At 36.8% G+C, this 26,079-nt stretch overlaps 3 protein-coding genes across 7 annotated transcripts in view; 2 read left to right on the plus strand and 1 right to left on the minus strand.

Moving 5' to 3' along the window:
* The window catches only part of LOC113668213 (E3 ubiquitin-protein ligase UBR4), a 65,798-nt gene extending 59,633 nt beyond the window's left edge, over positions 1–6,165 (plus strand). For all 3 annotated transcript variants that reach the window (XM_027184099.2, XM_089205390.1, XM_027184098.2), the window contains exons 97-109: positions 203–292; positions 735–860; positions 1,014–1,085; positions 1,298–1,359; positions 1,676–1,766; positions 2,020–2,054; positions 2,590–2,784; positions 3,105–3,189; positions 3,516–3,655; positions 4,477–4,567; positions 5,020–5,112; positions 5,192–5,258; positions 5,914–6,165. In XM_027184099.2, the coding sequence (XP_027039900.2) occupies positions 203–292; positions 735–860; positions 1,014–1,085; positions 1,298–1,359; positions 1,676–1,766; positions 2,020–2,054; positions 2,590–2,784; positions 3,105–3,189; positions 3,516–3,655; positions 4,477–4,567; positions 5,020–5,112; positions 5,192–5,258; positions 5,914–5,981 (1,215 nt within the window). In that variant the 3' untranslated portion in view covers positions 5,982–6,165. The remainder of the gene's footprint in view (positions 1–202; positions 293–734; positions 861–1,013; positions 1,086–1,297; positions 1,360–1,675; positions 1,767–2,019; positions 2,055–2,589; positions 2,785–3,104; positions 3,190–3,515; positions 3,656–4,476; positions 4,568–5,019; positions 5,113–5,191; positions 5,259–5,913) is intronic.
* A 4,677-nt stretch (positions 6,166–10,842) lies between these two features.
* On the minus strand, positions 10,843–15,141 carry LOC113668214 (uncharacterized). 3 transcript variants are annotated; one of them, XM_089205397.1, is made up of 7 exons: positions 15,056–15,141; positions 14,590–14,729; positions 14,022–14,112; positions 13,410–13,484; positions 12,371–12,431; positions 11,588–11,645; positions 10,843–11,268 (listed from the first exon to the last, which is right to left on the minus strand). In XM_089205397.1, the coding sequence occupies exons 4-7, from the start codon at positions 13,413–13,415 to the stop codon at positions 11,070–11,072; spliced, it is 324 nt and encodes a 107-aa protein (XP_089061523.1). In that variant the 5' UTR covers positions 13,416–13,484; positions 14,022–14,112; positions 14,590–14,729; positions 15,056–15,141; the 3' UTR covers positions 10,843–11,069. The 3 variants fall into 3 exon arrangements, 2 of the variants coding, with proteins under 2 accessions (XP_089061523.1, XP_089061522.1); XM_089205396.1 differs by lacking the exon at positions 13,410–13,484; XR_016186327.1 differs by lacking the exons at positions 12,371–12,431; positions 13,410–13,484; positions 14,022–14,112; positions 14,590–14,729; positions 15,056–15,141 and adding an exon at positions 12,216–12,300 and having other exon boundaries at positions 11,188–11,268.
* Positions 15,142–20,052: 4,911 nt separating this feature from the next.
* LOC149047144 (calumenin-like) lies at positions 20,053–23,796 on the plus strand. The gene is made up of 3 exons (XM_089205394.1): positions 20,053–20,825; positions 22,341–22,507; positions 23,138–23,796. The coding sequence occupies exons 1-3, from the start codon at positions 20,225–20,227 to the stop codon at positions 23,327–23,329; spliced, it is 960 nt and encodes a 319-aa protein (XP_089061520.1). The 5' UTR covers positions 20,053–20,224; the 3' UTR covers positions 23,330–23,796.
* Positions 23,797–26,079: the final 2,283 nt, after the last annotated feature.

The following is a 26,079-nucleotide window of genomic DNA, read 5'->3' on the forward strand; positions in this document are numbered from 1 at the left end:
TTTTTCTTGACCAATCACTGAGCATCAGAGTGTGGCCAACTTAAAAGCGATGTACACTTTCGACACACTTGAAACTGAATTTGTGTCGCTGTTGTTAGCATCTCCTGTAGAAAATGTATGATGCGCGTTCCCAAGCGCAATGGAGGAGGATTTTTTATTTAAATTTCCTATTATATACCTTGCTTTGTGGAACTCTTCTCAGGTAGAGGAAGTTCGCCGCTCAACTCGAAATGAAAAGAAGAAGCTCGCTATGGCCATGAGAGAAAAACAGCTGGGAGCTCTTGGGATGCAGGTCAATATATACTCTTCACTGATTTGCAAATAGACCGCTGATTTTCAATTACGACATTGAGTTAAGAAGTTACAAGTGCTTTTGTAAAATCAAAACTCTTTCTGACTTTGTGGTTTCTGCGAAGGCAATGCCCTTGTCGTCAAAATTTTACTGCTCTTGTTGGTTCACCCTTTGGGCTTCCGCGAACGTAGTCCTTCGGTATATTCCATCCACTTTAAATATTTTATTTTCTGATTTACCAAGCCTTTCGTTCTGTACAGAGGTTCATCATCAGGGATTTTACCTTTTCCAGAGGTGATAGCTGTTGCTTTCCTCGTTTTCTTTTGAATATAATTATTGTTTTGGTGAAGGATACATGGATGCATTGGAATTGAGCGCAGCTCAAACCCCAAACCATGGAGTGTTACTTTGTCGTTTCATTTGAGTATCAATTATATTTTAGACAACTTCTGGTGGAAAAATCATTGCCAAACCGTCAAATTTACTTCGTGAGATGGAAGAGCTACAAGAGGAGTCCGGACTGGCTTGTTGTATTTGCCGCGAGGGTTACAAATATCATCCACAAAAGGTCTGTTGTATCCTTGGACATGAAGCTTACTTAAAGAACTCAAAGTTTACTTCGAACGTGTTCTTGTAACATGGAAGTTTAAGCGGCTGAGCTGTTGTAAAACATCACAATGTAAAATAATTGTCCTTGGTTAACCTTGGTGTCTTTTTGCAGGTTCTCGGTATCTACACATTCACTAAAAGATGCATACTAGAGGAATTCGAAAACAAACAACGAAAAACACAGGTGAGAAAACTCTGAGGATTTGGTAAGCAAGTTATTGTTCGTGTAAGAGTTTAAATTTCGTCAAATTGCAACAATTACTGTGTTTTCCAATTGAATTCCCAGTTTGTACGAGAGTACTATTTTATGGTATCATTAAAAAGAGCGAGATATTTACTTTACCAGACTTAGTACATCTTTGGTATGTTCAGTTTCTGTTGTTGTTATATTCGCAGGGGTATTCAACCGTAAGTCACTTTAATATCGTGCACTACGATTGTCACATGGCCGCAGTGAGGTGAGCAAACTGTTAAATTCATTTGCCTAAAATTAGTAAAATTTTATTTTCTCTCTTACATTCCCTTTTGTTGTTGTTGTTGTTGTTCGTCTGTCGGTCTGACTGTTTATTTGTCTGTGATTCATTCTTTATCATTTTCTTTCTGTCATTCGTTTTATTGTTGTTTCGACGTCATACAAATTTTTAAAGTGTTGTCACAATTTTGTCACCTAAATTGCCGTCTAGTTACGTCCATCGTTGTGTTGTGCTGTTTGTTATATTTATTGTTTTATTTTTTTTGATTAAGTGAATTTTTGACGTTTGTTTTCGCTAACAGACTCGCTCGGGGTCGTGATGAGTGGGAAAGCGCCGCCCTTCAGAATGCAAACACCAAGTGCAATGGTCTTTTACCAATCTGGGGTCCACAGGTAATTCATCCAACAGAATCTGATGATCAATGATTTAAGAGTTGCAGAATGCTACTCTCTAACTATCGAAGGAGCTCAACATGTGTTGACGCTTCAAAGCGTGCAGTAATTTGTTGATCGTATTTGAGTTTACGAAGCTTATCTCACGGAATACTGTTCTGAAAATATAGCGGAGTCGTTCGTCAGCCCCTTTTGATACAAGAGGCCTGCATTAAGAGGAGTAAAATTTAACGTTTTTTTGTTTCCTTACAAGGTCTCTGAATCAGCGTTTGCGAGTTGCTTAGCAAGGTGGGTGTGCTTTTTTTCGCTTTATAGTGATCATAGAACGGTGCATGTTCTGAATGGTCGAACAGGTACGTCAGGTACAAACAATAAATCACCTTAGTGAACGTTTTCGTACAAATTCCAGCTTAGGTTTAGATTGTAAATCTAAATGTTTCTCCAAGCGCAAGAATTGATTAGATTGACGTGATAAATTTTCATGACATTAGAAATATTATTCAGATCTTAAAGTACAATCGAAAACAAAACTGCTTGTCACCAATTGTATTTTCCGCCAGGTTGTTTGCACTCTGTGATTAAGTGCACATATTTCTTAAAAAAACAAACAAACAAATAAACAAAAAGTTGGTCCTCATTCCCCTGTTATTGTCTAGCTGTTTAAGAGGAACTTGTAGATGTTTTTAAAGAATCCCCAGGCGAAAAAATTTATAAAGTGGGAGAGAGCTCAAGAAATACATCCAATGTCAAATTTCATGCCTGTGTCAGTGTTGTCCATGACTGGAATCTTTGTTTTACAAAATGAGTCGTTTTCTTTTTCCAGACACAACAGTTACATTCAAGAATGCACAGGTCATCTGGAGCCGACATATCATGCTTCCATTCACGATCTACGCCTGTTGCTACAGCGGTTTGCGTTTGAAAAATCATTCAGTGAGGACACTGGTGGCGGAGGACGAGATTCGAACATCAAATTTGTGCCATATGCCATGCACATGATCCTCTACGTTCTGAACACGTGAGAGCCCTTAACTTGTCAGTTTAGTTGTAAAGCTTGTACAAACGTGGTCCACGAGAGTGGTGGGCGTTTGAGATACAGTGGTCTCATGATCAGCTCTCTGTTCTATAGCTTGAGAGATCTTGACCTTGACACTGCACTTTCTTTTCACCGCACCCCTCTCCCCTCAAAGGTATATATGGGTACGAAATTCTGCGGGTGGACGAGGGGGAGAGGGCTAGGTAGCCCATGATTAACTACAACCCCATCGAACTCGGCCCATTGAGTTGCCAGTTATATGTTCATCTAGCATTAAATTACTTGTCACCTTTCTCTCTCAGAACGAGGCAGTCGAGTCGAGAGGAGAAGTCCCTAAAATCGTTCCTGGACATGCCCGTGGAGAAATGGGTTGAATCGTCGTTCGAGGTAAGTTGCCCGATCGGCCCGGTTCTCAGCAGGGTTTCTTCCGTGTATACTCTGCTTAAAGGTCAATTACATAATAGAACATCAGAATCTTTGAATGGCAAGCTGTGCCAGATACTTCAATTTTTTCCTAAGCTCCGCAGATTTTTAAACAACACCAAACTCGCACTGGGAGAACATATACTCTTAATCCTTACTTATGAGAAGCTTCTTAGTTTATAAAGAATAACTCCTGTCACTGATGAGGACCTTTCTATTTCACCTTGCAAGTGATTTGAGTTTGATAAGCCAGTGAATGATTAGATTTTTTTTCCTTTTTCTCATTTCAGGTGGACAGTCCGCTTTATCTAACATTATTGTCTCTGTTTGTTTACTCGCTGGAAAACTGGAATCAGTCAAAGATCACTTTCCTCAAAAGACTTCTCGTTACTGCGCACGCTCGGCATACAAATCCCTCGGGAACGTCCAAGTACGAGCCACCAATTGACTCTATTTTTGTTAGTTGTTTATGCCTACTGCGTTGTGTGATGGTTTTTTTGGCACAAATAGACTTTAAGACATGCTTTTGACTTTCATTTCTCCAATGATATGGGTTGAGTTTCCTTAAAATTCCCTTAACGTAATGTTTGGATTATGCGCCTTTTGCTATGAAGCTCATGTTTTCTGTATAATAATTATTCAACCTTGGTTTCCATTTTCCTTAAGTGTGCATCACTGTAACTCGTCCGGAAACACCTATATCACTCTCTATGTCAAAATTTAAGGCCTTTACACCTTGACATCGATATGTATATTCTCCCAATTTTTTTTCTCTACATATCCTATGGTACTGGCAAGGAGAATTTGGTGATAAATCAAGAGCCCTTTAACTTTGCGATCCTTTCCTTGATCCTTATGAGACTAATGTTTGATACAGCAGTGCTTCTTAAATGAGAAATTAGATGCTACAAAGCAGAGAATCTGATTGGTGGTCAAAAATAGGTTGTTGTCATGACAAATTTAAAACATGTCACGTAAAGAGCGCAGCAGTCACGTAATTTACGTTCATTTCGCATAAACATTAACTTTGTACTTGTTTTTGAATCCCAAACCCTCGGCTATAAGCCGAACCCCGTTTCTCGTGGAAAAAACTTTTGTGCCAAATACTGAAAACATCGCTCTGCTTATAGGTGAAGAAATACGGTGGTCACCCACAGGGATTTAAGGATTAAGTGTTAACCAACAGATAGACATTGCACCCTGGATTTTAAGTTCAAGAATTAACTTATCGATCTCCATTTTATGATACAGGATAACGAATGTGAACATGGCCGAGTACTCTGTATACCGACCCTACATCGTGTACTTTGTACTAATCGATAGACTTCATCAGCTGCTGAAGGTTAGTTCGCTGAATACGCTATTCTAGGCCTATGCAATCAATCGATGGCTGCTCGATTTCAGTCGATGGTCAATCGACAGATGCAAATACAAGTTCCTTGATAGAATATATTGTCATTAATATAGTTGTGTAGTTAGTGAACAGGTTTAAAGGACATGTAGAAAACCAGAGAGGATTGCCTTCCATTTAGCCAGGATGTTCCTTTGGTCCTGCGTGAGCAAATTCTCAAACTATCAAGTCTCCTGGAAATTTCGAAATCGGAAGTGACCGAAGTAGAATCTTTACAGGGACGACCGTAGTGAGAGGCTCTATATGAGGGACCGGGTCTCATAGTTTTAGTTCCCTGTGGTTTCATGTGTAGTTCAATGACGGTAACCACATATCAAGTTATTGGAGCGTGTTTTTATTTTCTACGAGTCCATCACCTGTTTATTATTTTTTTCTTCACTTAGAAACATTTGGCAGCGGATGATAGTGGATGGCCACAGGGAATGCTGGACTACATTCGAAACAACGATGAAGCCGTGTTGAAAGGCGGTGACAAGGTGAGAGAAGTACATGTCGATAGTTTTCATTTTGTTGTTGTGCAGGCTGACTGTTTTTTTGTCGTAATTTATTTTACAGATTTTGTCATTCTACCAGACGGATCTTTTACCTTCAGAGTCATTAATGGAGTTGTTTGATGTGGCAGGTATGTGCCGTGCTGTTGTGTTAAAGCTGGTACGAAGCATTCTGAAAACTTGTAATGGTTTCTAGAGAGGCCTTTTAAGGCATCATCCCATGGATCAGCGAAAGCTTGTTCAGTGTAATCAGCCGGTAGCCTAAGGCTTCATGTAAACCATGGTGTAATTACTATGCTACAGAACGACAACATACAACGATTCTGAAACTGTGCGGTGTATAAAAGTAATTAAAATTAGTAAACAATCCTTGAAAAGGAAAAGGAAATAAGTGCTTCAGAAAAGAAGAGAATATAGTATACCTACCTGGGGAAGTTCAGTTCTTTTACTACATCGAAAATTAAACCTTGATTAATTAAAACAAATTATCAGGTAAATTGAACTTAAATCGTTTGTCTGTGGTTTTGACATTTAGACCGTAATGGTGCTATTCTTCGTCACGCGATGTGGTAGAATAATTGAATGCCACTCTGTATGGCAAATTCTTGCTCTGTCATTTATGTATTGTAATTCTCATCCAGTGTATCCATGCCGTAAAACATTGTATTTTACCTGCACAACCTCGGTCAGGAATAGTCACATTTTTAACAAATTATCCCAAAACTAAGACCTTGTTTAACGTTCCTTGATTGATGATTCACAATCCTGTCCTTTATTTCCTTGCAGAACTGCTGTCCGACATCCCAGAACCAGAGACGTTTATTTCTGAGCTTCTCGCGTCACTGCCAAAGTAGACTCCCGCTTCAAAGTGCCGACCCCATCTTAACCGACATTGGAATGCGTCGCCTGTAACAGACTTAGAGTGTTGAAGATAAAGCTTTGAAATAATTTGGACTTTTAAACTATGATTCAAAATTTTGTTAAACCTGTTAAAGTAGTGTGTTAAAAAGTATCACAATTAAAGCTGGAATGAAGCAAGATGTTGTGACTTTGGTTTGAGTTTCTTTCTAACGTGCAACGAACATAATGACCTCACCTTAACCGTTTACACCCTAACATCAGTATGTATATTCTCTATACTGTTATCTACGCTTTTCTTAAGATGCTGGTCAAGAGATTCTTTAGTCGGTGATCATTTCCTTTATTCTCGTTACCTTTACGTCTGATTTAGGGGTGATACTGTAAGGAGAAATTAGATGCTAGTCTCTCCTAGGGTTCAAAGAGTTAACAGTGGTAAGAAATATTGGTCTAGAAAATTCATTTCACCCTCTAAACCAATGAGCTGCTTTAGAAATATTGATAACGATGAGGTTATCGGCATTTTCACAGTCCAACTTGTATCTGCGTGGAGTTCTCATTCGCTGCTTATTTCGCTGACTTTTTCTCTTATTGGGTGTTCCTTAGATAAGAGAGCTGCATGTAGCTACTTCATGTAGCTTCTCTTGGGAACTATTTTGACTTTCACGGCGTAACATCGACCATGTTAGAGAAATCAAAAGATGGTGGGTTGCGAAAAGGCGCACGCGTTATTCGCGTTCCCGCCAAAAGTCTTAATTCAATTCGAATCTTCAACATCCCCATCCCCTGGGGAACTCTTCCGGCATTTGAACTTTTGAATGCAACCCCCCTCCCTTGAGCCAAAGTCCGTTCAAATGCTACGATGCTTTGTGCGATCAGCGAATGTTCTAGAGTTTGAAGTCACGTAATAGTTTTTAGTGCTGCTGTTGAATTTTTCGCTTGTATACATTACTCTAAAGTGTGAAAATCGTCTTTCTAATCCATTCGCGCAGGAATGCAGAATTATTACAGCAGCTTGACTTTTTCTTTGGATAAAATTGTTTTTCACTAAACACATTTCGGTCTCTGATTTTTTGATTAACATTAACTTATGATCATGCTTCTACAAGTACATAAGGACCTTTCTTCTCAGGCTCGCTCTTAAAGAGCTTCGTTTAATCTTATATGTCATGAAAGGAAAAAGCCTGTCCGCAGGTGAAGGATGAACGAGGTTGGAAATTAAATGACTTGCTTCTCTCTTTCTCATGGAAGCACTGGAATGCCCCAAATGTTTAACAGAAAGTGTGAAAAAAGCAAGTAGCGGACCTACACCTGAAACTGTTTCTTTAACTTTCGAATCCTCCTCAAAATTTACTTCTTTTTTCAGTCAATGTTTGTAAAGAGTGAAACGCAATGCAGCAACTTCTCACGGAAGCGAACAGCTTTAAGTTCAATTTCATTAAGTTCGAGTTGATAGTTCTAACTTTACAACACCATTCGCAGCTCTCTTTTGAACTCCTTCGTTTGACAATTGAACGGATCAAACCGATGAACGCGGAGTCAATTATTTTGAACCCGCCTTTAAAGTTGGAAAACTCATTTGAATTACAAATAATTTTCAAAATTAATATTCGTATTTTCGCTCAGCCTTACACGTGGAAAGAGCTTACGAACTACACTAAATTCGAGCGTCTATTTAAGCTTCTATGGAGTCTAAAGACACGCTATTTCTATACTACCTTGGATATTGTCTGTTCTGTCCCGGTCGGCGAGTGTTTCGTATGCTGGATCAAGTTGTTCAGATACCTTTGTCACGATTTTTCTTCAGGTAAATAACCTCTAGAAAGATATAGTTGTATAAAATACAGTGTTCGTCTTTCCCCAAACGTTTCCGCAATATCGTTGTGGTCCTTACTTAAATTAGTTTACTGAGTCAAATGTAACAAGGAAAAGCGTAATGCACATGCACGGCGCAGTTTAAGATAAATCGTCTGTGGTAGCCGCCATGACAGTTCTACTTGAACGTGACTTTAGATGCAAGAATTTTTATGGAATTTAGAATCAAGAAATTCGTTCTTTATGTAAGAATAACATCCAATTAGATGGGGTTTTATATTTGCAACGGATCAGCACATCTAAGCCCACAAATCTGGTAAACTAAAGACAAATTTGAGTTTGGAATGAAGCAATTCTATCGCTCTACATCTCTTGGTGGCAGACATTAGTATAAAAATTACCATGACAACAGTTTGTCAAATACCCATGTCTTAAAAATACCCATGTGCCCATGTATCCTAAGATAGAAGACCAACAATCAAAGTTAGCTTAGCTATTCCCAATAACTACACTTTTTTTTAATGTCTAGTGAGTGTTTACATTGAAATTTCCTGATGTTCAATAACATTAAAGGACATAAAACTTGTAAGCAGAAATTGTGCCGGCCCGAGATGTTTTTTTTTACCACAATGTGGACCATTGTTACAATTAAAAGGAAAAGCAATAACTAGCTTATCAAATTAAACTTTTCCGACATCTTTTTAAATACTTGTGAGAAAAGTTATAAGGTTTAAGTATGCTTCGTGTTTGCCCAGGGGCTCATCCAAGATCTTGAATTCTTTCTTGTCTGAATCTACCCTGGCTTTACACAAAGATTATTACCTTTATTATCTCCAAATAGATGAAATAGTGCCCTTGGCTTCGAGCAGAAAAATTTGCAGTGCTATTCAGGATGCTTAACTTTTGCAAAGCAATCATTATTCATGACTAAACTCATAAAAAAGGAGCTCTCTTAACAAAGACTAGGGGGGTCTTAAGGTAGGGTCCACGAAGCTTTGACCGTTGACGGTTAATTTTTTTTTTCGATTTTGTCGATTGGCTAATAATTTTTAAAGCCTTTAACAATTGACATTTATTAGGGAAATATACATCTATAAGTTCAAATCAATACTTAGTTTTTCTGTTTTTTTGATATGATTAATGAACGTTACATTAGTATATGATGCCGGCATTTAAAGAATTCTCTTCCACTGGATTGTTACCTTAGTATCTCGCGCACTTTTAGAATTATTTTTGAATGGATTGTTACGTAAGTATCGTATGCACTTTTAGAATTATCTTTGATTGCATTGATACGTTTGTATCTAGTGCACTTTAAGATTTCCCCTTGATTGGATTGTTAGGTTAGTATCTTGTGCACTTTTAGAATTGTTTTGGTTGGTTTGTTACGTTAGTATCTGGCCCACTTTTAGAATTCTATTTGATTGCATTGTTACGTTAGTATCTGGCACAGTTCTAGAATTCTCTTTGATTGGATTGTTACTTTAGTATCTCGCGCACTTTTAGAATTCTCTTTGATTGGATTGTTACGTGTTAGTATCTCGCTCACTTTTATAATTTTCTTTGATTGGATTGTTACGTTAGTATCTCGCGCACTTTTAGAATTCTCTTTGATGGGATTGTTACGTTACTATCTCGCGCACTTTTAGAATTCTCTTTGATGGGATTGTTACGTTACTATCTCGCGCACTTTTAGAATTCTCTTTGATTGGATTGTTACGTTAGGATCTCGCGCTCTTTTAGAATTCTCTTTGATTGGATGGTTGCGTTAGTATCTCGTCCACTTTTAGAATTCTCTTTGATTAGATTGTTACATTAGTATCTAGTGCACTTTTAGAATTCTTTTTGACTGGATTGTTACATCAGCAACTAGGTCACTTTTAGAATTCTCTTTGATTGATTTGTTGCATTAGTTATTATACTGTGCTTTTAGAATTTTCTTTCCTTGGATTGTGACGTTAGTATCTGGAGCACCATTAGAATTCCCTTTGATTGGATTGTGACGTCAGCATCTTGCCCACTGCGCTTTCTTGTACAGATTTCAAATATGTTTGTAATTGTTCATGAAACTCGTAAGCAAAATACGTAAAAGAATTAAACAAGAAAATAAAAAAAACATGATAACTTTTCTGATTTAGTGAACTATCAAATTTTCTGATTTTGTTTGATTTACATTTGCGATTCCACCGTTCGAGTGGAAAAATTAATTAATTCTGTTTAAATCGGAAAGATTTTAAAATTGCGACGAGCAAATAAGAAAGTAATTTTCTTGTGTTGGTGTCTAAGATAATCATGATCTGTTATAACAAAGAATGTTCGCCAAGAGGCCTATTGGTCTCGTTCTGCAAAAAGGACAAAGGGCACGTGACAATCTCGAAAGGTAATCTGGGTATCCGGTAATCAAAGAATTTTAATACGTGAAACAATAGATATTGACAAATAGACTTGTCAACAGGGGATAAATACCGACATGCACGTGAATACGAGAGTAACCGAAAAAGATATCACGTTCTGAACATTTTTCTTTCGCTCACTTTGAATTTCGCTCTCGTTGAGTTTACATTATTTCGGCGTTCATTATGGTCAATTCGTTCTTGTTTTCGCTTTTCATCGAGTCTCTTTCTCGGTCTTGACCTGGAGTGCGAAGACTTGGTCCACCAAAAAACAAATAGGAGAGAATGAAATTGTTTCAGAAACTGGTTTGTCTGAAGGGATCTTGAACTGTCTACAAGAGATGGAGGTCTAAAAAACTGACCCACAAAGGAGTCAGTTTTACCCATCAAATCTCCTCCTGGGATGCAAAGACTTGGTCCACGATAAAAAGGTAAAAAGCTATTTCGGCCATTGAATTTTAATACTTAAGTGGACTGGTTAATATTTTTCCCAGCCCATGGAGGCTAAGTGGGTCATGTTGCCTCAGTGAGGAATTTTCTTTATTGACGTAGCTAAGCCCCACTCACTTTGCCAAATAAAAAAAAATGCATGTAAACGATAGGATTTTGTTTGCATTCAATAAAGTATCATGCAATTTGAAAGTTAACGTTAAGATTGAATAGTGAGATTTTATTTTCTGTATCAAATAATTGTAATATTACTGTATTATATGATTGTTAGAGAAAGATTGTAATATTACCATTGTAATAGATATTAAAAGATTGTATGGTAATCATTTACTGTAGTGCTAGTATATTAAAAGATGTTTGTACCCCTTATGAAAACTGACCAAATGTGGCGGGTATGGGGAGAGGTGGTGGACGGGTAGATAAGTGTTATAAACTTTCTAATAGAGGGAGGTGTGGTGGGGGTGTGGCGGGGGATGGTGGACGGATCGACCCCCAATTTTTCATTTTATTCCCTGAATTGGGAGTCGATCCAATTCTGATTTCTTTCCAAGATTTATATTTGTCGCTGGTATAATTCTTAAGGTGATCGTGTTCCTTAGTATCAGCTTTGGGTGGTCGAAGAAACCTGCAAAACAGGGAAATGAAATTAAGACCAAGAATTTGAGCCAAAGAACGTTACCCGCCTTCATACTTTGTCGGACTATTACCCAAAGGATGACAAACGAACTTTTCCCGCCGAAAAACAAACCTCCACAAGCTTCTGTTCAACTAGGCACTCAAAGACTTGGAAAAATGTCCAATTCAGAAATACAATGAATCCGCACGTGTCCTGAATAAACCTTCATCACAAGGGCGACACAAATTTTTCCTGTCAAAAGACCATGAAAAACCTCTACGAACGTTACACAAGTTTTCACTCATATGAACAACAAAGCTACACTCACCAGAATAAAAAATAATCTCGTCTCTCTTGATCTTCTACACTTGTGATCTTTAAGGCAGCTGAAAGCGGAAATGTAAGCGATAATTATATACATAAAAATTGGCAGTCGTAATAATTTACTGGTCAGACAATTTATGGACCATCGTAACAGAAATGCACAAGTTTCTGTTCAACTATACCACGAAAAATACATCCATTAAATCTAAACTTTTAACCATAACTTTCCGGCATCTTACAGATCAGGAAAACGAAACGATAACATTTTTTGACCTCTAATTTCGGTTAAATAATTTGTTTGCACTTGAGCAACACAAAGCAATGAAGATGAAATTTCAGGACCACCGCTTACAAACTTAAACTTATCAATTAAATTTAAAATAAAGAAATATCTTGGCAGTTCTAATAGTTTATTTGTCACGTCATTTCTCTTTTTTGCGTAATCTGAAATATTTGAAATACAACTAAAGAATCGACAAATTTAGAGGTAAAATTAAAACAATTTTCCGACGAAATCTAAAAGATTGACTTTGGCGCATTTCGTTTTAACTCGAGCGAAAGACCAAGTCGCTACCTACCGTTTTCAGGGGGTATAAACTATATATTTTTTTGTATGACAGATCGTCTCTTACCCTTGAAAAAGGAGATAAAAATTCAAATCTTTCCCAAAGCAACTCATCCACCAAAAGCAAATTTTCAGAGGTGAAAGATATTAGACAGAATTTAACTCAAATCCCAATCAGAGTAAACAAAACCATACCCAGCCCTCCTTCCTTTTTTTAGATACCTGCTTTAGACGAGAAAGTGATCTTGAGTCTATTTCCTTCCCCTACATTTCCTTCCAAAATCTAAAAAATCCCAGATAAAAGGACGTCAAAACTTTTAAACTCACAACTCTTATCTACAGAAAATACATGGAATGATAAAACACCAAAGAAAAGAGCTAACACAGATGGGATTACATTACATGCAACAACATGGAAACTACCAGAAAACAGACAAACAAACAAACAAACAAACAACAAAACAAACGACCAAAAGCAGTTAGGAAAAAATTAACGCGTAACATGAATATGTTTAATCACATTTCCAAACTCCTTTTCAACTCGTGAAAACAGTCTTAGGAGATGTGATGGTATTGTGAATAGCACTTTTAAACAGTCATAATTAAATAAATGACACCAAAATAAATGTCTCTTGAAATATCACTGGTTCTGCTTTGATCAGAAAGAAAAGAAAACAAATGGTCGAGAAAAAGTCAAATTTTATTAAGGGAATTGTAGCTTGACAACATTGACTATCAAATCTTAGCATGAGAATCACTATTTCTCTTAGTAGGGCGAGGAAGTATTGTGAGTCGCAAGGCTTAAATTCACTGCATGTAGGAATGGAAATGAAATAGTGGCACTGATTCCCAAACTACTGCTCTGAGCTTATTTCATATCAGTCTGTTAGTCAATTGACCAAGCAGAAAGTCCTTCATTTTCCTCAGAAAACCCATTTAAACAATTAAGCACAGCTGATTTGCTGATTGTTTCAATAAACCTTGGAATTTGAATGTGTCTATTCATTCAAAAACCATCACATGTTTCCTGAGAGGGACAAGCTTCAGCCCATCATCAGGTCTTTCAAGTTTGGGGTTTCAGCATTTAAAAGTCATAATTAGCTTAAAGTTGAGTAAATAAGCTTATTGTTCCCTTCCTACCAGAAAACCCTTTTATCTATATTTTCTTTGATTGATCCTTGTAATAGATCCTCAATGTGTAAAAAAAAAAACCATGATTCTATTAATCCACAGTTCATATGTATGATATTCATTTACTCACAATCATTCAAAAAGAAACCTTGTGATAGAAACAATAGTCTGGTGGTCTGGAGCCCAGAACTCTGGGTCAATTGTTCTATAATGATATTATCCAAGAAAATACATTTTACTTACACATTACACTCAGGATGAATAAAAAGAGTACTGGGCAAATGTCAAGGAAAGCTCTGACAGAGTGCTAAGGCAACCCAGCTGTGCTCTGGCAGAAATGGGAAATCTGACTTATAAGCTGACTTAGCTCTTTGTTACCTGCTTGTGATGTTGCACCACCTTATAAGGATACTTTTTCTGCATGAAAGGTTGTTCATACAGCTGAAGTCGCACCTCTGTTATTGTTAAGTAAACATTCTTTTAAGACAACTTTAAAACTTTGCAAGTGGTTATTTAAAATATATTTCTACCCGAATATTGAAGAACAGGTTGTACAATTCCCATCAAAACTCAGTGTACCTTCATTTATCAGAAGTTCCACTCCAATTCTAATAGGCAATTTTTGGAATGATATGCTCATCGAAAAAAAAATAAGATTGCCATTTTAACTTAATTTATTTATCCAGTAATCAATTATGTACCTTGCTAGCCCAATAACCATTGTTACTCAGTCAAGTCTAACCTGATAATATTTCATAACTGAGAATGCCAGCTGCTAGCTGCCCATCATTAAATGGAAGTCCTCTTCCTATGTAGGCATAACTTATAAGAACCTGAAAATAAAAGATAAGAAACAATTGGAAAGAAGAAAGGATTTCAAACTAAGCTATACCATTCTTCATTCAGTTAATTTAAGTCAGAAAGTCTCTGATCCAGAGAATACTACATGGTGAAGTGGATAAAAGTTTAATCTTTGAGTATAGATAGTAGTCTCTGACAAAGGAGCCTGGAAAACAAGTGAGATATATCACCAACCCATGAACACAACCCTGTATCCAAATGCTGACATGAGCTGTTCTCTTCCTTGTATAGATATATTTCAGTTATCTAAATGTGACAATTATTTTGAAAAACAAATGTTTCAACCAAAGATTAAATCCACATCAACTCAGCTCAAGGTAATTCTACAAGTTCTCCAACCAGTGTACCTGCAAATGTCAATTCAAGTAGCTTTCACAACTTGGTTCAGGCAATCTGTCACTGGTTAATATTTTTTACATTTCAATCAAGAACTCTCATTAGAAACTCACCCCAGACAATGAGCCAGAATCACAAAGGAACTATGTAATATGCAATATGCGCATAGATACATGCATCTCCATGAGCCAGATGAGAAAGTTTCAAATGTGTCCAGAGAAAGCTGAATTTGAAAATGATCTCCATTCCTGTTCTAAAAAAAAAAGATGGATAACAGTAAATAAATATTAATAGAAATGATAAATTGGCAAAAAAAAAAAGACTTAGGGTGAAACCTCATAATATTAACTCTTCAAGGAATGATGAATGACATAGCAAATGTTTTTGAAGGATGAAAACCAACTCTCTCACACTCTTCAAAGATGTCTGTAGGTCAGAATTCAATCAATTGTGTGTGTGTGTGTGTGTGAAAATGTAAAATTCTCTAGCGTAATTGGACTGTGTCACACTCTGTTATTCAACCCAAACATTTAAGATATCCCCTCCCAAGAAGTATGTGATACTCTAAATTTTACTCACCAACCCCACATTGATGAAGCTGGTTACCATGACAACATTGTTACCTTCACAAATGTCATGTGCAATGAAGAGGTAAATTCACCCTGCACAAAAGTGGATTCATGTTTTTAAAAGAGGGAAATTCTTGTATTTCATCAATTGTCACCATCCATTCAGGATAAAGAAGGTATGGTACAATAGTTGAGCCATGACATCTTGTCATTTAATAGTTATATAGACCCCAGCTTAAAATTTATACCACAGTAAATAAAAAAATGCAAGAAAAATTGATACACAGATCCACTTAACCCTTTGACTCCCAGATCAAATTTGTACTTCTCCTTACTGTCCACCAAAAAATTCTTATAATGCTAGTTCAGAGAATTTAGTATTGGATCAACTTATCCCCAAATTGATATTTTTATTTATTCTCATCACTTATCTGGTTGATATTTTATTGATATTGTAAGGAGAAATTCTGTGTTGGTCACACATGGGAGTTAAAGGGTTAACCAATGTTTGTTTTTGCTGAGAAATGAAATCTAAAATTTTGAAAAAAGACAAAAAACAAAAACAGCCCCATATGTTATGCCGCTAGTGAGAAAAACATAAGTAGATAAAACCAATGTCAGACTGTCAATAACAAGACTTCCACTGAAATAAAATTTGCATTATGTACTGAATACATTTTGATGAATTGTTCCTTGCTGCTGGTAGAAAATACTTTTGGTGAAATAAATTTTAAATCATGATTGCCATTTGGAAAAGGATCTATTCAAACCAGGTTGAGTGTAGTTGGCTCTGATAAAATATATTTTTGTCAATTGCAGAAGTTAATCTTTAACTAGGTCCATTAAATGGAATGTTTTTCATTTGATGATATTAAGACTAGTTTTTCAAAATTAAATTCACCAATAAAGCCAGTCTTAAAAATGACTTGAATGTGTGTAAAACTACCAATTATGGACTGAGGGTAAACTTTGGTTTACATGTTTCACTATAATAAATATAGTAGCATTTATCATCCAACTGCACAAAGTAGAGTACAAATAACATGGAAATAGAGTACAAATATCATGAGATGTTGTATGGTTATTATGACAGTTGGTTATTTTGTACTTTAAAAACCCCTTTGACAGGTTGGCTACACTTGCCTTCTCTAGTGTGGTATTTAACAACTGTACCATTGTTCGTGGTTCATAGCCTTCAGCTCCTCATTCCTGATGTGAAACTGGGAAGAATAAATGACATCTTCTGTTGTCTAATTTGCGCATATTATTATTATCTAAAACTTAAATATCTCAAAAACTGACCAAGATATTTTGAGAATCATATTGTTGCTAAATATCACCTCTTACCTAAACAAGGCTATATAGAATATCTTAACCAGATGTCGTTCTTATCAACTCAGTCAAATAACTGTGAAAGTAGGCAGTAACTAGCGAGAGCAACATGGCGCCTTAGGGGAAACTGAAGCTTACCTCGACACTAAGTGCGCAGCATGTAAGCTGTGCGTATGAGCTATAATAGCCACTCGTCCATTTCTATATTTCGCAGGCAGCTATCGAAGATATTTTCCTACGATTCTGCTGTATTCCTCCAGTCTTTCGCCGCCATGCTGAATTCATTAAGTTGTTCTCAGTCTCTCTCTTTCATCACCAAAGGGGGACGAGATGGACAAGGCGAGGACTGTGGATAATATTCATTTTCATGTGACGTCACCAGCAACTCAAATCTACTTGCGAGTCTATTTTCGTCAGCCGTGAGCGGTGTTTAATTGCTACCTAAAACGTTGCGACAAGGTTGGTTTGTCAACACAAATTTTCAGTAACCTAGAAAACCGAGTACCGTCATGATTCGATTTATCGCCTGGGGCGCTTAATTTTTTATGGTATCTCCTGGAGCCTATTACTTGGGCTCCTGGTACCTCTAGAAGGGTGCTTATTCGAAACAGGGCGCTTATTAGGGACAGGGCGCTTATTTTTGAGAAACAGCAGAATATGCAAAAAAAAAAAAAAGCTCTGATGTCTATCTAAAAAGGAACAATAACAAATGTACAGTTTATATTCAAATATCAATGATAGGACTGTATTCTTTAATTTCGTTGCTATTACTAAAACAGAATAGGGGCCCTTATCGCATGGGGAGTGCTTACGTAACAGGGGCACTTATTGAAACGAGGGCGCCAAATTGAGTCGTTACGGTAACTTCTGCATTGCACATGAGACACTTTTTTCACTGGGCTCCACAAATTTTCATTACGTGAGGAGAATTTCGAAAAGGATTAGATAATCAGAGAAAACAGAAAAACGTTATCTCGGAAAAAATATTCTCCGTTCTTCCTCTCCTGAATTATTGCAATTATAATGGCGGCCTGATCTCAGCTTCCATAACTTATTGTGAACAAGCTTCGTCTTTTTATCCTTCTTGCTGCTACTTGAATTCCAGCCAGCTATTGGAAAAAAAGAATTTTGAAATCTAAAAGTTCTACAAGGAAATTGGTATAAATTTTTCCTTGATCCAAAATGAAAATACGGTGTTATCTCGCAGAGCTGGTTACCAACTTTGCGGCTTGATTTGGAACACTGCATGTCCAATTAAGTAAAATCGCAATCATGACGTTGTTCTTTCATCATTCCTGTCTTTATTTTTTTTTAACACAAAACGAGATTATACGAGAGTAAGTTGTATTTGAGTTTTCAGTATTACCCTACTTACGCATATGGCAATCTTACAACGTGAAAACCTTCAGAAACTTGGAATGTCCATTTTCGAGTAAAGACAAAAGATGATTAAAATTCTCGTAAAGCTCCCAAATGTTAGTCCTCAAAAGAGGAAAGACTGCCAGAACACTCAGGAGTACAGGTTGAATAACTGCTCAAAAGCAATGTTCACTCCTCATGTACCTTTTCTCTAGAGAGATGTTTCAATGGCTTCTCATCAAGATGATGTACGTTTAAACAAAAACATATTCCAAATCGGATACTTCTTGATTGGAAGGAAGGTGAAGGGCACCACTTGGTCGAATAATTAAGAAATACAACGAGGTATCTCTAAGGAGCCCTCGATTTTTTTTACTGAGTGAAATAAAAAAATACTATTCTCGCCCGAAAAAGCGCATGTTTTCGTTACCGAGGGATCCAGTAGCTAATTTTGACATTAGATAATTGAATTAAATCAATCAGATCGAAAACAATCGAAATGACTCACAACAGTGTTAGGTTTGCTCCTAAACTCGAATATTTTCGTGTTCAACGATGCTTAGTATTTACTCTTAACAAAATGTTTTGAAATGTAAAAGGTAAGGTGTTAAAGGTAAAAGTCGATTGGAGGAACTTAAGTATTTCGCGAGGTGTTTGTATAATTGTTCAGGTGATTATAGAAATGCGCGCTCTCTGATGGGTCGAGAATTGCGTCATATCTCGCTATAATCACCTCGTGCGATGTGAGTATAGCAGGGGCGCTAAATTTTAAAATGGCTGCCTCACGTTTTGTCAACCTTTCCGACGAAGTGATAATTATAAACGCGACAGGAGAAAATTTATTTGCGTAGGGCTCAAAAGATGCCACTGAGTTTGGTGAAACACCTCTCAAAAGAAAGATATGAAGTTTTTGCTGATCATATTAAATAAACCTGCTAAAACTCCTTGCTTATCTTGATTCAAGTAATCACTACAATTGTAACAAAATATGTGCAATGCTCTCTTTAGTTGCAGAATTTGCAACAGAATTCTAAAGGACCTGAGCAGTTATACTAAAAAAATATTTACCTCAGGCTCATTGAAGAATAGTCCCCTCGACTTCGACTTCGTCTCAGGTATTATTCAACAATCAAGCCTGAGGCGGATAATTGTTAAATAGAGGAAGGGCCACTGCGGCCTCTTGTTTGTTCATACGCCAAGGTTACAGAGTAGATGTTAATTTTATTTTAATGCAGTAAATTTCAACAGTTTTACACTTATTACCAATTTCTTCTGTGTGTGTGTGGTTATATCACTTGTTCTAAGCCAATAGACATGCTGAAATTTCTGCACGAAAACTGTTTTCCGCTGAATATGGTGAGTTATGGCAAAATAATGACAGCTAATGGCCTTGTTCAACTCAAAACCTAGTCAGCGACCCCCATACTTTTATCTCATAATTTCACAAGTTTTAGTTCAAAATCTGAAGTTTTTAGTTTTAGAGGCAAATACAACACAGTAAATACCAACAGTATCAATATTGTTATAACCATACACGACAACAGAAATACAGAAGAGGACAACATTGCAAAAACACACTGAGCGTTCTCAGGACCAGGAGGAAGAGAGACTGGGAACGAGTTTAAGCAATAGTCACCGGGCGAACAACTTTATTAGGCTCCCAGACTCGGTTTCCCGCCACTAATAGCCCACTATTAGTGGCTGGAAATGAGCCCACCCGTTCCTTATCGGGGGTATAGAAGACCGCATTCGCGACAAAAGCGTTGGAAATCGAACTTGCTAGTCTCCTTCTCAGACGTTATTTGGATAGTCACGCAACGCTCCTCTGAGAAAACGTTTTCTCGGGGGCGTCGCGTAAAATCTTATCTAGTTTGTGTTGAAATACATTAAGATACATTTATGTGACACACAATCGCCGGCTACACAGGCTGCGAGATTTTCATCGAGTTTTTAAACTGAATGAAATTAAAATTAACAACCATAGTACAGATTATTGTCGAAAATTTAAGTAATTTTGGCCCGCCGTTTACTTTGCTTGTTGGGTAACAATTTGACTCCCTCCATCATAATTTACCTCCACATCGGCGGGTTATTTTATTTGAATTAAACATCGCGCTAAATCTCAATCGTCGATCTCTAAAAAAAATATTTGAAACGGCCCACTGTGAATCCCCAGAGTTTCCATTTACTAGTTGTCACAAAACCCCGAATATATCCACCCAAATTAACTGTTTTTTGCTCTTTCGCGTGACGACACGTAATCGACTGTGTAATCGTAAACAAAGCGGAAGTTAAAAAAGTATTTAATCCGCTGTAATGAGATTTCGCAGGCTCCATCAGCTGGAAAGCCTGCAAGATTTTGCCACGTCTAGGTCAACGTGTTTCGTCTAGTTTAAAAGTTACTGCAGGGATTGTTTGGACTATTTCCCATTCATAGTTCACAACTACCAGTAGCACAATCTACCTGTACAATTTTCTTGAGTTAAACATGGAAGGAATCCTTTATTTTTTGGTGTGTGCACTCCTTGTAAACAGCTGTATTTGTGCAGCCACTGCCGGCAGAGATAATCGGCCGAAACCACATGAAGATATCTCCTTATCAGAAAAAGAGCATGAAGAAGATGGTGAGCATAACTCAGAGTACGACCACGAGGCCTTCCTAGGAGGCATGAAAGATGAATATGACGATCTGCCCCCAGAAGAAGCCATAAAACGGCTAAGAGTTTTGGTCAAGAAAGTGGATTCTGATAAGGACGGGTTTGTCACAGAAGAAGAGCTGACAAAGTGGGTGAGAGATGTGTTCAACAAACGTCTGCTGGAGGGAGTGCAGGAAGATTTGAGTTCAAAAGACATGGACTCGGATGGCAAAGTAACTTGGGATGAGTACGTAAAGGCGAGTTACGGCCCGGAGGAAATGGGAGATGATGCCGATGAAGAATCAAAGAAGTTGTTGAAAACGGACAAAAGACGATTCGATACAGCTGATAAAGACAAGGACGGAGCCCTCGTCAAGGAAGAGTTTGTTCACTTTATGCATCCAGAGTCATCTCCAGAGATGGCCGATATTCACGTTCTGGAAACTATCGAAGGTTTGTAGTTAGTTACTAAAAATTTTACCAAAATATTTTCATTGCATTTCAAGGTCTTAGAAGATTTGACTCGTGTGCCCTCAGAGAAAATACACGTTCATATCAAAACACATCAGGCCCCGCATTGCGATGATAATTGATTTCGGAATATTGATCATTCTAATTACAATGATGAGCCGAAACAGTTTTTCTTCATTTTCAAAGTGTAACACAACCATAATATTTCTCTGTTAAGCTGTGAAACAGTCATCCATGAACATTGTTTCTGTTTTCTATCGTTGCCAAGAATTTGAAAGGAAAATTTATTAACTTTTTAGACTTAGTCTTTCTTATGTAAATCAGAGATATTGGGTTCACAAATCATTTTCCTTTTCAATAAAATATCCACACTTTTTCTACATACAAATTTAGAGTAATTATTATTGGAATTCACACGTAAAAAATTAATGAGTTATGTTTCCATGGAGTACTGAGGATTAAAAAGATATGCCCTTAAAACGTATACTCATAACAGTCAAATAGTATCAAGGTTAGTCACAATGGTTCTCAAAAAATACAGCTTTTGTATAGCTCACCTATAATCATCAAAACCTGTCTAACATTATAAATATCTCAGCATGCAAAAAGGCAATAATAACCTCTAAACAAGTTATCTTTTTCTTCCCATTAATCTGTAGCATATTTGGGCACCCTGGATTTTCCGCACTTTTATTGGTGGATGTTTTGGTTCTTTAATGTTTCTTAATGATGACCCATTTATTCAGCTGTGTTTCCTCTGCTTTGATCTGCATTTTTCATAACAACCAGTCGTTACAGGTGCTACTTAAACATTTTTTGTCATCCCCTTCAATTTAAAGAATTGTGTCAAAATGTCTTGAAAGAAAATATTTCCAATATAAACATTAAGCCCTGTAAGAAAAAGAAGAGGGAATTTTCAAACACTTTTTGAGGTCATCTCTTTACCTGATATTCTTCACAGTCATTTGTACTCTCTCATTTATGGTCTCTACCTACTGGCTTCAAATGAGACATTTCTGCCATGTTTTTCTATTTGGCTTCAAATCAGTGACAGTGTGAAACCTGTTTGGCCAAAGTTTTAATTTGCATGACCGAGCATCCAGTCAAAATTTGTTTTAATTCATATGAACATGAACATCTTTGAAATGTAGTTATTATAAGCAACTGAAAAAACGCCTGTTAAAACAATGACTGACAGAATATTTATAACATTCATTATCAATTTGAGTATCTTTTGGTCCTGCTCTATTAAATTCTTCAACCTGCCTGGCACTTGTTAAGAAGTCTATACTTGAGAAACAAAATGAGTATTTCTGACATCTATCTTACTCTTTAGGAAATGTTTCTTCCTTTTTAAACCTTTTTAATTGATGAATTTTGTGGGACTTTTTAAGTTCAGAGGTTGGTCTAAGATCTAAAGTGTATTTTTGTTTTGATTCTCAATTTTGCATTCAAATTAATTTATGACTAAGGGAAGAAAAACTGTTCTTTTTTTAGATACTGATAATGACAAGGATGGCTTTATCAGCAAGAAGGAATTTTTGGGAGATTTCCAGGATCCTAATGATGAGGAAGCAGAGGAACCTGAATGGGTGAAGGAAGAAACCCAACGGTTCAATGAGGAATATGACAAAAATCATGATGGCAAACTTGATAAAGAAGAGGTAAACTTATAATCCTGACTTCATGAAAGGCAGTTGTCACTTGCAAATCTAGTGAAGAGCCTGACTCACCAAAAAATGAGTTGTGGCTCACTTAGTAGAGCATCCAGTTATAAAATTGAACCTGGCTTCTGAATCTGAAGGGACAAATCAGATTTTGTGTTTGTTTGTTTGGACAGATACAAAGGTTGTAACAGCATTTAATTCAGTTAGTTTGTGTCTCTTTCATGGCAGTTTCCGAACAAGCAGTTCAACTGAGTGAGTGATGTCCCCCAAAAGAAACAAAGCCAGTTATAACATGAAGCAAATTCATTATTTCACAGATATCTGACTATTTTGATTTCTGACTCTCATGTATTTCCCCAAGATCTTTCTCTGCATGGTAAACTACATATTGTGAGTCTGATGACAAAAAATTGCCAAAAAAAAAGTCAAAAACCATCTAGGTTTGAGGCTTTTGGTAAAATTGTGCACCATGACCATTTGAAAGTTGACAAAAATTACAGACAAGTGTCGAAGTTTAAGTCCTTTTGTTCAGTCAGTGAAAAGTTAAAAACATTTTTTTCATCTTTTGGGGCTTAGAGAGGGAAAGTAAAGTGCTGTAATAATCTCTGCATCTCATCATTGTTGTAGGTGAGGCAATGGATTCTTCCCGAGACAGATCACATGATGGCACTGGAGGAGTCAAAGCATCTGATTCAAAGTGCTGATGAAAACAAGGATGGAAAACTTAGTGAAGAGGAAATTGCACAACACCATGAAGTTTTTGTTGGCAGCGAGGCCACAGACTATGGTCGTGCCCTACCAAAACATGAAGAACTTTAATTATTCTGGTTCAGTCTTGGTACTAGATTAAATCTTTAAGCATTTTTGTCAAAATTGGCTTTATAATTAACAGTTGAGTCTTAATGAAGAAGCCCTTTATACAAAGACATGTTAGAAAATGTATTAGTTCAAATAACATTTCTACTTTGCTTGAACCTGTCATTAGTTTTCAATCATTGTGTTTACGGTACATTGCTACACGGCAGGATTTTGCAGATGTTCGTTCGTTTTGCTTTTTATCCATTATTTATTCCTTTTGGTTGTAGTTGTGTAGAAGACTTGTATTTTCATTCAGCAGTTTTTACTCTTTGTGTGAAACAATTAACTGCATTTGACAATTTCTAATTTGTTACAATATGTTTTCAAAACATGAAACGAGAATCTTATTTTGGCAAAAGTGATTTCATAACTATAATATTACAGAGGAGATGATCATTAAAAACACTTTTCAAAGACTTTATTAAAAATTGTTTTCTGTATTTTTTAATCCCACAACCCCCATTTCCTTGGGTCATGAAAGCGATGGAACTCATTTACATCAGATTGCAAGCTCTAGACCTTTCTACGATAACAGGAATCATTAAAAAAAGACACCACTTAAGGAGACTCGAAAGGGTTTTTCGTTGTTGCAGTGTTTGTGAAACGATGGAAGATTACAAAGAAGGATATTTAATGGGGTGGGCAAACTATGTCTCCTTGCAACTCTATTGCTGGGCTATACTTTGAGGGCACTTGTGACGTCATATCAGTTACCATGGCAACGCAGAAGGTCCACAAAAACGTCCACTAAATTTTAGTTTTTGTAAATTATCTGAAAAACTAATTCGGTGACCTACCATTTTTATTTCTTTGTTGGAAAGTTCCCTAAATTCTTTAACTTTTCAGTCAGTATGGAAAACTTTTATAAACCGAAACTTTTATATTTGAAGTGCCATCGTGAATGGTGCGTGCATGCAAAAAATCAAGATAGGTCACCGGACAAAGTTTCGAGCTAGAAACAAATGTATTTCGCAGATTTTAATTCCGGTTCGCGCAATTTCAAGCAACATTTAACTTCCGGGGTGCTGATTTTCCTTGACTTCCTCATGTGATTGATCTGGAAAACTCACACTACTTTCTCACCCAATCAGATTCAAAATTTGGGGGAGTTCCCAGTCAATTGTTGGTCAACACCCGCATAACCCACCAACAGATGATGGTTTTCTGGGTCGTAAGTTTTAAACTGGGCGATAACTGTTACTGTTTAACAAGTTGAACAGAAGCCTTGAACAAGGTGTGACCATTGTGTTGCTAAGTCTGCATATGTGGTGCTGAACGTATATGGCAAAAAATCGGTTTTTCAAAATGCCTAAGAACGGGCTGTTGTCATTACTATTGACTTATTTTCTTCAGTTGTAAATTGCTGACTCTTTATGTAAGTTCTCTCATAGACCACAGTTGCACGAACCTTCCTTTTGAAATGAGAAGGCTTTTTTTCCTGAGAGTGTCTTGACGACCCTTGAGTTAATCCGTTTAGAATGGTGTCAAAACCAAAATTCTCATTTCTTGACAACCTTTTTCAATATTCTTGTTTTCGACAAGAAAGGAATCTCTTTGCCTCTTTGCGGGTAACGTTAAATCAAAAACCCCGAGTCCTTGCGAATCACTAAGACCAATTTAATATTTAACAAATTTACTATTAAACATGGATAGTTCCGTACGTCATGAGTCTAATGACGAAAAGCACCACATACTTCGGGAGTAACAAATAAAAGCGACTTGCAAACAGCACCATATCCTTCGGGAATAACAAAGAATAGCGACTTGAGTGAAATATTTCAAAATTTCAGCGCCCAAGATAAAAGATTTAACTTGTCCACGCACACAAAAATGATCATTAGCGAAGCATCGTGGGGTTGGAAAAAACACAAAATGGCTGAAAAAATCATGGTACAGGACGGTAAGTTTCTTCAACTAAAACATTTGGATCCAAACGCAAAAGGGAATGAAAATTCGGGGCGAAACACCTGTTTCCAAAACTCCGTCAAAATTGTTTGTAAAACTGCGTTTTGCTTTAGAGAGTAATCTTGTAAATTCTGTTGTCGCGCTTAAAAGAGAGGAATTCAACTCACTCGATGAAAACCGAAGTAATATCTCCTGGAAACAAAGATTTACAATAGAACCGACGTTTAGAATTAGCTCCTATGTACCGCAAATCACATTATAGATTACAATAAAAGCTTTACAAGTAATCAACGGGTCAATAATAGACTAACCTACCAATAACAATAATTGGTTGTTATCCACGCAAAGGGTATGTTGTCTTGAATATCGGTGCTTACATTCACAAGTATTCATACAAGAAATCTCAAGTTTGGTATAAGCATATATAAGGAAAATGAAAACCGAAAAAACCTATTTATTCTGCGAGCATATTGTTTTAATACAGCTGTAGTGACGTGAAGTGGAAGTTCTTTAAGGAGAATTTCGACTTCCACGATCACGAATTAGGTGAAAATAATGTGCATTAAACATAGATAAAAATACGGCTAAAAGATCAGAGAATCACCATCAAATAATTACCTCAGCTGACAGAGAAGTCGATTGTTTATGGATTTGGTGAAAGAGCAAGACTAAAAACAAAACAAAAAGTAACGTCGCCAGGAACACCTTGATATTTTAATGATTCGACGAACATATCTGAAAAACAAAAGGTTCGCATTTACATCTATGTTTTAAAATTAAACAATTTTTACGCCGAGTCACAGATT

Source organism: Pocillopora damicornis, chromosome 4, assembly GCF_964200805.1.
Source record: "Pocillopora damicornis chromosome 4, jaPocDami1.2, whole genome shotgun sequence".
Classification (NCBI taxonomy): Eukaryota; Metazoa; Cnidaria; class Anthozoa; order Scleractinia; family Pocilloporidae; genus Pocillopora; species Pocillopora damicornis.

Excerpts from the sequence above, each read along its gene's own strand:
- LOC113668214 (XM_089205396.1), bottom strand. Across the intron at positions 11,646-12,370 it reads CACTTTCTCGTCTAAAGCAG|CTGCCTTAAAGATCACAAGT; the intron begins GTATCTAAAAAA and ends TTCCGCTTTCAG. Across the intron at positions 11,269-11,587 it reads CGAGATTATTTTTTATTCTG|GTTTCTTCGACCACCCAAAG; the intron begins GTGAGTGTAGCT and ends CCTGTTTTGCAG.
- LOC149047144 (XM_089205394.1), top strand. The coding sequence starts at position 20,225 with ATGGAAGGAATCCTTTATTTTTTGGTGTGTGCACTCCTTGTAAACAGC. Across the intron at positions 20,826-22,340 it reads CGTTCTGGAAACTATCGAAG|ATACTGATAATGACAAGGAT; the intron begins GTTTGTAGTTAG and ends TTCTTTTTTTAG. Across the intron at positions 22,508-23,137 it reads GCAAACTTGATAAAGAAGAG|GTGAGGCAATGGATTCTTCC; the intron begins GTAAACTTATAA and ends TCATTGTTGTAG.